General features: G+C 38.8%; 2 protein-coding genes across 2 annotated transcripts in view; both read left to right on the plus strand.

Annotated features, from left to right (window-relative positions):
• Pym (partner of Y14 and mago) overlaps positions 1 to 2,641 on the plus strand; it is a 16,121-nt gene extending 13,480 nt beyond the window's left edge. The window contains exon 4 of the mRNA XM_022842357.2: positions 174 to 2,641. Coding sequence (XP_022698092.1) covers positions 174 to 371 — 198 coding nt within the window. The 3' untranslated portion in view covers positions 372 to 2,641. The remainder of the gene's footprint in view (positions 1 to 173) is intronic.
• The window catches only part of Pbgs (Porphobilinogen synthase), a 52,554-nt gene that overhangs the window by 12,655 nt on the left and 27,591 nt on the right, over positions 1 to 12,308 (plus strand). The window lies entirely within an intron of this gene.

A 12,308-nucleotide genomic window follows, 5' to 3' on the forward strand; every position in this document is an offset into this window, starting at 1 on the left:
ATCGCTATATATATATATATATATATAATATATATATATATATATAGCGATTATTATATTTGAAAAAAAAGGTTTGTTTTACGGGGCTCTATCACCTTTAAAAGAAATAGTAACTTCCTAACTATAGTATCTTCTGTTTGTGTACGTGTGCGCAATTCCGATTGTGTTTTCAGCCATCCGATCTTACTAAACGACTGCGCGCATTGCGGAAGAAAATTCGGGAGATCGACTCCCTTCAGGAACGCATCGACAACGGGGAGTGCCAACCGAATAAGGAGCAGACAGATAAGGTCCAGCGGAAAGCGGACATAGAAAACGAGATACGGGCACTCGAGATACAGCAGCAGGAACTCACAGCACAGGCCAGCTAGTTACGGCGGGGCCAAGCGGCTGCAGGAGCCTCTAAAGCTACAATTGCCGGCCATTCAAAAAATCAATACCACCTGAATACAACTTTTTGAACTGCATACAGTCAGCAGTCGCATGATCGTCAACACCCTACGCTATAAAAATAGGGCACTTGATTCTGCCGGAAACTGTAACGGAGCGACTTAGTTTTCGTGCTCCCACTGATCAAAAAAGTAGCCGAACCGGCAATCACAATGAGATAGACCGATAGCGATTATGACTGATTGTGTCATGGCAGCAGAGACGTTTTATTGGATCACCAAAATGAAAGATCTCTGGGTTTATGTACAGGGTGAGCCCTGTGGCGTTTGTAAATGAACGGGAAATCACCTCGAATATGCTAAATCGGACGGGGTGCTTTTCAGATGGGATGCAATAAATGCCATAAAGAAGAGCTATACAAGAGGGTGGGGCGGGGGGTGGGGGGGGGGGAATCTACTAGTCTAGGAGAAAGTGCGGCAAAGGGTCCTTCACTGCAAGATATCATTATAATTTAATCGTCTGAAACTTTAAGCATTTTATTGGTTTGTCTTCCCTTCACAGCACGGAGACAATATGTCAATACACATGACTTACTGATATAATATTATTTGATGAAGCTATTTAATGACCTTGCTAAATGTTGACGCTAGGCTATTTTCCATTGATTTTGATCTTTTTTTTATACATCATTATGCATTTGTGTGTGGTCAGGAGGCCTGAGAATGTAACAGACGATAATGGAACCTGAGCTAGGTTTGTGTTCGCGTTTTTGAGTGTGTGTGTAACAATCAGTTTTGATACTTCTAGTTAACGGGAGATGTTGGTAAAATAACTCACGGCTACCTGACAGTAATTGTACTGCTCAAGGGCTTTGGTGCGGTGGCTTCTGGCTCGCGTGCGCGGAAGTCATCAGGTCCATCCAACAATTCGTCAGGAATGGCTTTATTCCAAATGCGGCAAGGTAGACCTTTAAAACGCTGATGATGCGTAAATCAGCAAAATTATTATCTTACAATCAACCTTATAACCTTACAACGAAATAGTTCTTTCACTGCGTAAGATAACTGGCGATGTCTCGATTGCCGGGTCAGTATACACTTCCTTTTTCCGTATTTCATTATTTCCGGCGCTTAAGTTCATGACCATGAAACGAAAGATCTTCTTGAATTATTCATACTCGCTAAAGAACTTTTTAATTAAATAGGCATGAGTAGCGTACCACCTTCAATTATCTTTTTGGAAATGAACATTATAGAAGCCGGTTCGCCATTTCTGGGGCCTCTTTCATCCGTAAGAATTCGATGAAAGATCTCTAGGTTCAATGTTGTATTAAAAAATGTTAGGTTAGAATAACCTTATGATCATCATATCTAATAACTGGACCTTGTATTAATGTATCTACATACGTTTATGTTTTCTCTACAGTTATTTTGAAGACGTTTTATTTGAAGCTTATCATATACTCTCTTTAAGTATTCGTTTATTTAAAATAGAGGACGAAATTGCCAGAACGCCAAAATAGACCTATTGCAGGTATTAGGTGAATAGAAAAGTACGAACAAGCAAATTAGGTTGGCTGAAAGTCGAGTTTTCTGCCGCCGTTTCTCGAGGCCTACGCGTAGCTGTGCTTGTTCAAAAAAAGTCTGGTGTTGGATAGTGGACAGTCGATCCAGCTGGAGAGAGATAATAATATCCTTCCTGTGATGACAAACATTCTCCACTTGATTTGCCTGATTATCAGACGAACAGTATATATTATCTCAACGTCCACCTACATACATGAAGCGTATGCGGAATCAGTGCGTGCATCTCGATGAAACTGTACAACAATTAGTAGTGGACCAGAGACGAATTTATTCGCGTATGGGAAAAGAGATGAGTTTTAGTTGTTGCGCGATAATCATCAACAACGTTGATCGAGTTAATAACAGTAAGACACCGTCGTTAACTGCGTTATTTACTATGATGGTTAAATAGTATGGAACCTATTGGTGTTATTCTGTTTAGTTTTTCGCAATGACTGTTAAAACAAAGAAAGAGAAAACGACGGAGTCTTTTCAATCTATAAACACACCCGTGAAGCTGATTAGATAGGGGACAGAAACCCGAAGAGCTATTCCGTGGAGCACTTGTTGCAAGCAAGATTTTTGGGAAATTTCGTGAATCATTGCAGCCGATCAAGTAGAATCTAGCACACAATCGGCGGCAACTGTGTACATAGTAATAAAAAACTCACCTCATCAACTTGTAATTTGATGTTGTTTTTTTGCACGTACACAAGTGGGGGCCGAAGCGGTAAAGGCAAGCGCCAGGCTCACTGAAAATTGAATCATTATTTCACTAATAAAGGAATCTATATTAGAACAGATCTTTGTGTATCAAGCTTTGAGGGCTAATCTTGGTTATTATGTATGTGCTTGAGATCGTTCACACTAAACGTGTGGCGACCGCCGAGACCACTGTATGAAAATTATGCCCAGGGTACGAGAGCTTATTAGGATTATACAGAAAAAACAGCTTTGTCTTAAAATGATGGGTCGCCATTTTATCTAGCTGTTCGCTCTAAATAACTTGACTAATTAAACAAAATTGACGACTGCTGAGTTTTAGTTACGTTTTTAGCTTTTGGAAATATATTCAGCATGTACTTCTTATTGTAATCTACAATTTTGAGCTACACAGATAAAAAAAATGATCAGATTTTTATTTGTGCAGCAGTTCTTTGGACCTAACGAAGCTGAGCAACTAGCTTTGACATTTTCTAAGGTAAATCTTATCAGCAGATTTTTTTTTTCCTATTTAAATTCACGAAGGCAGAGAGATATTGATAGCGGCATTTATTTGTCAATAATAATATCCCATCAACAAAAAATAGAGCTTTATATGGCTATAGGCAATATATATCATAACGTGTATATGCTATGATATAGCGATAGCAAGGCTAACAGGTACACCCAAACCAGCTTTGGCAGCTATTTAATCTATTCGTTAAGTACACAACTTACGAATAAGGTCGCTCTTCTTTGTCTCCGTTAAAATTATAATTAGATGTATTAAAATAGCTGATCGTAGTTTTAGAAATCTGGCGCGCTGTTGGCGGAAAGCAAGAACCCAGATCATTGTCATGCCGGCTTAGTGATTTAAATTAACATATCGTACATCGTAAAATTTGCATTACTTCACATGTTATAGTATATTTCGCTTCAATTAAGCTTGGTCAAGGGAAATTTAGTTCAACCTGCTTTTTTTCTATAATCAAAATCAGCCCTTACCATCCCACAAGCTGATTTAACTTGAAAGTTAACACTGATTTTTTAACCAATATACAGTCATATGGTGGAGATAAGCTACAGGTAATCTTAGCTGCCTCCTTTAAACGCACTATGCTACGCTGAAGTTAAAGTCTTTACTTTAACTCTAGTCATGCAAGATTGTTAATCTTCGTTAAATGTCAAAAAACTAGGATCAATCAGAATATAACAGATAATAACTAGTATCCTTCTTTTTACTTGTCTTGGTGAGTTGCTATTGCTGAAAAATTACAGATAGGCTTCCAAAAATAAGGGCTTGTGTTAAGCGGGACCATTGTTTTGCAGTTAGTATTTATGATTTAAGATTTGTCTGTGTAATACTATCGTTTATAGACATGAACAAGGCAGACTTGTCTCATATTTATAAAATGAATAACTTTTTTTAAATTTGGATTAATTAATGGAAACTGTTAAGGAGATTGTGATGACGCTGCATATTAGAGTCTTCTTTAAAGCTTGTTAAAGGTCGTCTCTTTCTAAAAATTAAGGATAGCCTATTCCAGAATATCGAGACCGAAATTTTGAGGCGCTTCCTTGCATAATAACCCTTGGATAGGCAAGAGAGGATAACAAGGCTGCGTTAAGTGTCGTTTCAGAAGCGTCTGCAGAGAGAGAGAGAGAGAGAGTCAGAAAAAACAGCTTAACATTTGACCTGTTGAAACATCAACAGATCATTTGAATAAGTTAATAGTTGTTTGTATGAATGTATGTTTCTTAATGCTAGAAATCTTGCGTATTCTACGCTGCTAGGCTAGTAGGCTTCAGGCCAAGAGCGGTATTTTGAGGATCTTTCTGGATAACTTTTTTGGTAGACTACCTTGTAGTGATCTTTTAAATTAAACGCAGTATACAGAACAGTGTTCTGCAGAAGCAAGGCGCTCATGCAGTAAACATAAGCAAGCGCGATTTGATTAACTAAATTTAGGCGTTTAGTATTTCTGAAAAACTTGTTACAAGCACTCTTGTATAATCAGTAACTTCCAAAAGTAGGCCTTCTAGTTACTGCAGGAACACTGCTATTGCTTTTAGGCATTAAACTGTTAAAAGAGGTTTATACTCAGGTGTAGGAAACGCGGCTCATCCAGAAGCTCATACCTATTAAACTGCATAGCTTCGGTCTTTGCATAGGCACTTCATGACCTAGCCTCTCAATATAACTTTTGAATGCTATGGCGAATACGACTTCTGATGCCAGCATTTCGTTAACTACTGCAAGCTAATACCTATAAGTGAAAATGTGATGTGGTGTACGAATGTACATAATGCACGTACGTGCGAACGTGATACGTACTTATTGAGTCTCTGTGTGTATTAATAAACTACTTAACTTTGCGTGTGACCTGAGATGAGCAAAACATGTCATCAGCATTGTGCGCTGGCCTTCATTTTCGCTAAGGGCCTGACATGGTACTGTCAAGATTACGATGTTCCGACTGCAATTAGTTCTAGGTAGGCGCAAGCTTTACTGGATCCTACGTATTATGCTTTAAGTTAGATATAAATCTTAATTACTGATGTGCACAAAGTACCAATCATTTGGGTGACAAAAATATAGCCAACGCTGCTAAGGGTGATGACCGCTTTTGCAGAATAAGACGAGGTTGTCTGTCAGTAGTAGATGGACAGTAGCTCGACTTAGAGGTAGAACTTTGCACTAATGAAGTTCGGCATATACAATCGGTGCTCAACTAAATAGGCTCAAATAAATTTCATAAAATAATTTCAGCTTTCGAGTCCAATTGCACAATACAAACGCGGGATATTTTAAACGGGTTCTAGCTCGTGAAAGCGGCGTCATTCTTTGATTATTTACACTGGTACCCTATAAAAACGTCAGCAGACATTTTGCCAAACGATGCCATATGTGACACCGACACGTGGTGTTTGGAAGGCGCTATAGTATGCTGTAATCGGATTGTAGCGAATCCAGCGCGCGAATGTCTCGCACTACGACGCGTTCTATCTGACCATCTAACGCTACCGTTGGTAGCAGAACAACTAAGTGGTCATGTGTAAGAGGGCCGGACTGGTCCAACCGTTTTTGCGTGGTTCCATATGCAAAATACCAAGAAAAGAAAGAAGAAAGAAGAAGCGGGTGTCACTGAGGAACTGAAAACACTAATTAGTAGATGGCTGCGTCAAAACACCTAAAATGTTTCATGTTCCCCAGCATGGGGTCGCCTACATTGCTAGAAAACTGAGGGAAAACCTAGTAGTATTACCACGTAAAATCATTCTTAATCGAAAAAAGCGTACTATGAAACGATAGAATCGTATGAGAGCTTGCTAACTCCGAAAAAGATATCAGCACGTCTTGTGCAATTTCTCCAGAGCAAGTTAAAAGACCGTAGACTCACTGTGTCGAAGATTCCGCTTCGCCGCCGGCTCAAAAACGCTAGATTCAAGAATAGTAATTTTGCTGAGAAACCTGGATCGAATATTCGAGCGAAACAAGCCCCGTTTTCGTTCCCAGTTGTCAACTTGAGTTTAGAACTGGAAAAAAAACAGACGAATCTCAGTTTGAAATTTTCAGATAAAACGCCGACCGTCCCTTCAGACGTATTTGAGAGTGATTTGCCGGAAACTGCATCGTGCCGAGAATTAAACATCCATTTAAAGTTACGATGTGGTCTATGATTTCTGCAAAAGACACTTGGATGATATATTTCGCACAGGGAATATTAGAATAGCAGAGTCTGCAGAAGTGCTCAAGAGCAGGACGCTGCGTCAGTACGGAATAGTTATCTGACGGTGACGACGTTTTCATGCGCGATAAACCGCCCTGTCAGGGAGATCGGAGTATGTCGTTGAGCAAATGACGTTCAGATTCGGCGGTGACCTGCTAATCCACCAGACTTTAATCCCATAGAGAGCATCTAGAAAATCGTAAAATTAGGGATTCAAGAAGGACAGGAAATTACAAATATTCCAAATATCCGTGAAAAAAATCACCTATATGTAGCAACAGGACCCATTCTTAGCTGACTGCATCAAAAGCATGTTCAAAAAGGGGGCGACGGTTACCACTGCAAGAAACGGTGTCACAAAATACCGGTGCTCGCAATGACCCCGTTTGTCAGTAGTTCGCCTCTTTTGTCATTCCTTGTCGACGTTTGGTATACTGATCCAAAAGCAGAATAATCTCACTTTCATAAGCCAAAAGCCGTCTCGGTTTAGTGCTGCGTAATTACATCGAATATTTGACTAAGCTCATTTAATTCTGTTCGATTGAACACCGACCATGCCGAGAGCTAGAAACTGGACCGTTTTTGAGAGGCTCAAACTTTAGGTTACTACCTAAGATATATCTTCAAGTGTGTGATCAAGTTCTCCATGCTTGGTAATAGTCTACTCTAATTTGGAAAAACTCTACGCCATGTTGAATACCCAAATGAAATTTAAGTAGATCTACATTGGTTTGAATATTTAGTAGAGTAGGGACCAGTTGCTGATGGTTATCTAATAGTACTGAAAGCCTTGCAGTTCGTGTACCCAAGTATTTTAAAGACAATGTAAAACTTTTCGCTTTTTATGCCGCTCCACATGTTGATTTCCTGCGTGTTACTTTTTACCATACTTTTTCCTTTGGGTATAAATCTCAAATGAAGCTTTGCGGTTGTCACTGCCCCATAGGCAAATATTTGATTGAGTTATCCAATAAGGTGTGACAAAATAACGTGGAGTAAATCGTTGCTCGACTGAAATGCGTCGCTGTCCTTCCATCTATGCATCGATGTTTTAGAATTCTGCCGGAATAATTGAATTACGGCCTAACACGATGGTGATGTGCTTTACGAAGCATCTAAAATCAATATCAAGCTTTCTAGTGTGGGACGTCAGGTAACAAATATTCCTTGGTAGACTAATACATGTAATATTTGATATAGAAAATCAAGCACTTTTAAAAAAGTCTGTAATAAGTCAAATGTAATTGCAAAATTCATAAAAATCGAATGCTTTTACAAAATTTGCATTGAAGCAGCATTATCAATACATGGACCAACAAATAAAAACCTTCTCATATTTTTCGTTTTAAGGCACATATAGTATGGCTTATATCAAACTGTATTTAGGCTCCCTATGAGAAAAGTCGAGATGCTACCACGAAGTGCTCAGGCTCCATTTCTTATTCCCTTTGTCGCTGTCGCAATATATACAATATCCGACGAGTTAGAGAATTTTTAAGGTTGTTAGGGTAGTATACATAGATTTCTTTTTTAAAAGTTCTAAAAAAGTATGCTATAGTTTGTCAAATCTATGGTAGTCTCTTGTAAAGTGGCGTACGCATGTGATATTGTTAAATCTGAATATAATGCCTAATGATTTTATTATTTAGTCAAAACATAGTACTTGAGAATTCTATGAAAGAGACAATTTTTATTATTTGGTGTGATTCATTGTTATAATAAAAATATATAGCTCTATTTACTATATCAGACCAGCTACTATTTATAAGCTTAAACTGCAAATTTACTGGAATTAAGCGTAACAGCTTGATTTCTATTTTTTTATTTTTTGATAAACACAAGCTTGTTATATAGAATTTATTTATTTTAATTTTAGAAACCTTTAGGACAATCCCATATAGATCATTTATACTACACCTTGTGTCAGCGGCGACGGCCTAGCATACTGTAGGCCTCCCGTCGCGGCATTTGCAATTCCTCTTATATTATTTAACTGATTCACTAGGGCTATAGGCACTTCGTTGGAGGTTAGAGTAAAGCAAGACCTAAAAAGTAGATTTTGTAAAATAACAAGTTAAATTAAAGTTTTTGCAACCTATGTAGCTTTATGGTCTGTGGCTCTTTTGTGCTAGTCTGATGTACTATTATTTTAAATGCATGTGAAGTTTGCAGTTTTGAAAAACATAATATTTAAATCAAATGTATCAAGTCGTTCTATTAATTAACAGCACGATGTTTTTTTCTTCTCGTGGCCAAACCAGTTGGTCTATTCAACGCTGAACGGAACCGCTTAAAATGAAATTGGATGATAGGTCCATGTGTTTTTTGAGAAACTCGAGATAGCAAACTGCATTCATTGTTTTGTTTTCAGCGAGTATCTCATATTCGGAAATGCCCCTGATGTCCATTGAAAGTAACACGATTACTTTACGTCAGAACCTATTCGTTATTGCCACCAAACTTGATTTCTCTCCAGAGCGACACCACTCTCTCACCTCTTCCCCCGACTGGCGGTAAAAATTGAAACGTGCTGTCGAGAGACCATTGATTTTCGAGACAAAAATGCTTTCCCTTTGAACGTACCAACGGGGCGTGGTTTAAAATTATTCAAGTTCAACGTCTGCCTGATTTGCTTGTGGCGGCCTAATATTTACGAGAGCGGTTGTAACGCCGAATTTTTAGAAAAGGTAACATCGATTATTATAAACCGATTATCCAGATGACTTCATAATTGCATCCGTTTTGAAGAAATAGATCGCACCTGAAGTCGGATACATAACTGACAGCTTCAGGTTCCATACGGAAAGTCCGATTAGAAGTCGCCCAATCCTGGCCCAAAGCACACCTTTCAATAGTAAATTATCCTTGCCGTTAATTTGATTTTTTGAAGGCATTTGACGGGGTAAACAGTGAGCACCTGTCAGTCACTATGTCTCAGACCCAGGCTGACACAATCATGCTCAGTACTAACTATTTATTTTTAAATTCATTACAATTGTCGCGTTAAGACAGGTCACAAATTGTTTGCTTCTTTGCCTCGTACTTCGGGAGTGAAGCAAATGCCGTTCAGGGCTTTTGCTTTCATACTTTTTAAATGATTTGGACCAGATTTAAACGAGGTAATAAAGAAGTAAGTAAAGAAACACATACACTTTGGTGGCTATCTGCAAATGTAAAATTCGAAGTAGGTGTATCAGAGGAAGCTATTGACAATGCGCCTGCCTGGTGTCATATATATGTTAGTTTCGATAACAATATATGCTTCATGTTTTTCAAAGAAGGTCTTTAGATAAGCTATGTACCGAGCAGTTTTATAATTGCATCCACTTTTCCGTTTCCAGGGCTGTAGAAGTGACGCCCCTGAGAAGAAGGGGTATGGTTATCAACAAAAAGCTGAGTAAATGTTCGCTTTTTTATGGAAGTTTAGGGCAAGTGCATTATGCAAACCAGACTTCACAGACTATGGTGTTTTCCTGATACTGACGCTCACTCACTAAGCCCTGGACCCCTCAAAGCATTGGGCTTTGGTTCGGAACATAGTTTAATATTACTTCGAAAATTTTCTGTTCACTAGTTCCGCTTGGTTTTTTTGGATGGCTTTTTTTTTACTCTTGTTAATTGATGACAATATAAGCCCTAGCCAATCGCTCTGTTAGGCGGTAATAATAATCATCATGCATTCCTCTTCTTGTGCCACTGTGTGTGTGGGCTGTTCTTGTGCCAGTCGAATTCAACTTCAACATCGTTTAACCAACTTTTTCCGCAGTTCGTCGACCACTACGAGAAGCATTTTTTTTTATCGATATTTACAGAACAAAAGCGACAAACCTATTTTTAAGCCGTTTTTCTGATAGGGGATCTTGGCTATAAATAGCAAGTATTTTATGGGCCCGGGCAGGCTCTGTGCCTTTATCGTAGTAAAATTCTAAAATATATTATTAAGATGTATTTTTAATATTTGAGATACGACAACAATCTAAAAAAAGGCCACACTATTCAACTGAAGAAGGTGGCGCGTACAGATAAAATTAAGACTGTTCGCATGGCGGGGACCAGTATTCGGAATAGCACACCTGTATCTTTTTAAATTCTTAATAAAGATCATTAGTATTGAACTGATTTCTGACTTGTCAAACTTTATACAACTTATACCCAAGTGCTTTTTGAGAAAAATATGCTACAAGGCACGATATCGAGGTCCTGCTTCAATTGTACCAATTGAAAAATACGTACATCAACCTATATTGTCTGTACTTATAAGCTCTTAAAGAGTCTTAAGAAAATTTTATTTGAATATAAAATCACTAGTATCTAAAAAGTCGTAATGGCTCAAAAATAACAGGATTATAAACATACACTGTATTAACAGATAGTTGGACGTTACAGACCACTTGTGTACTTCTTTTTTCGAGCTTTAACAGCTTAACAGCTTTATCATGAAAAAATCATTAATCAAACCGCCAAGGAACGCCGATACGCTTATCACAGTTGCAAAAAATAGTTTGGGGCAAACTTCCACTGTTTCCAAGGTTTCGGGGCGGGGCGTTAATCGTTTTTGCCCAGTGTAATCTAACATTGCCATATAGAAAGGTGAGTTCACCTTCTCTGCTCAGACTTTTCAGTTGAGTACCCTCGTTCAGACGATGCTAGGGGCTTGACGTCGGGCGGAATATTGAGAGGTAACGAAAGGCCATTTTCATTTGTGCTCTTTGTAGATTTTCGTAAGGCATCCAAGCTGTTGATATTTAAACGACCCCCATACATTCAAGTTGCCTGCTGACAATCACATGACTGTCGTAATGGCGTGGACGAGTTTGTTGGCCGTCTGTAGTAACATGGCTCTTATCGACCTCGAAGGGGCAGTCGTGTGAGGGGGTGCATTTTCCAGCCCTAAGATACTATTATTGAACTTACTAAACTATATTCCTCTCATGTATGAAGTCGTCACCGTTCAAGTGCATATCCCGAGCTGTTTTGGCAGCTGTGTGCCCTTGACGAAAGGTAGAATACAACAGGTGTCAAAAATACATGCTTTTCTGCACTGGAATTATCAGTTTTCGGAGTCTAAACTCAGAGCAAAACCCGTTAACCGTTCGCATGAAATCACTCGGTGGAAACGAGAGAGCAAAATGGTGTATAAAAATAAACGAACGATGAGAAAGTGAAATTAAGGAAAATTTGGGAAGATAGTAACATTAATTTTAGGCCCTTCGGAAAAATTTCATGATCCATTCTGACAAATTTGTTTTTAGTTTTTACACATACACTAAATAGAACTGCTAAGCAATCTTGCAAGAAATAAGTGGTCAGCTCTATTTTTGAGACATTACAGTAATACATAATCACGTACAGTGTTTTTTGTTGTACGAGAACAAAGAGCGTGTTATTTTGCGGCATATTGGCTCTCCTAGCTCCCCTTAGTCGGAGACAACTTTCTCTGTCAGGGAGAGGCACTCGTTGATTCCCTGAAGATGTTGGAAGGCGGAAAAGACGGAAGGAGGCTTAATGATACTTAAGTAATAACATTTAAAATAAGCTTGACCGAAGTCCCACCTAATTAGCTTATTCCCGCTGTTCGTCTCGTGTTGGCGTGTGAATGATTTATAATGTGTTGTTTTTATTATTATACATGGAAGAAAGTATTGGCCATGGGGGCTATAACTGATGGTACAGAGTCATTGTACATAATTGCAACATTGGCGTTTAACCGCCGAAGCCATACAAAGTGCGGCCTTGTCCCTTCGAGACGCAGGCAACGTCCATCGCGGCCAACATCTTCTTTTCTACGTGCTTGCTGTGTGTAACTGCATCACGAATTACGTTCGTAGAAAACACTTCCAGGACACTTTTAGTCCTTTCGTAGATCGAGGTGAAGATACATTTCATTTCACTACATTGAACGAGATGCCTGATGCCTGGA

The sequence above is a fragment of the Varroa jacobsoni genome, unplaced genomic scaffold (assembly GCF_002532875.2).
Source record: "Varroa jacobsoni isolate VJ856 unplaced genomic scaffold, vjacob_1.0 scaffold_986, whole genome shotgun sequence".
NCBI lineage: Eukaryota > Metazoa > Arthropoda > Arachnida > Mesostigmata > Varroidae > Varroa > Varroa jacobsoni.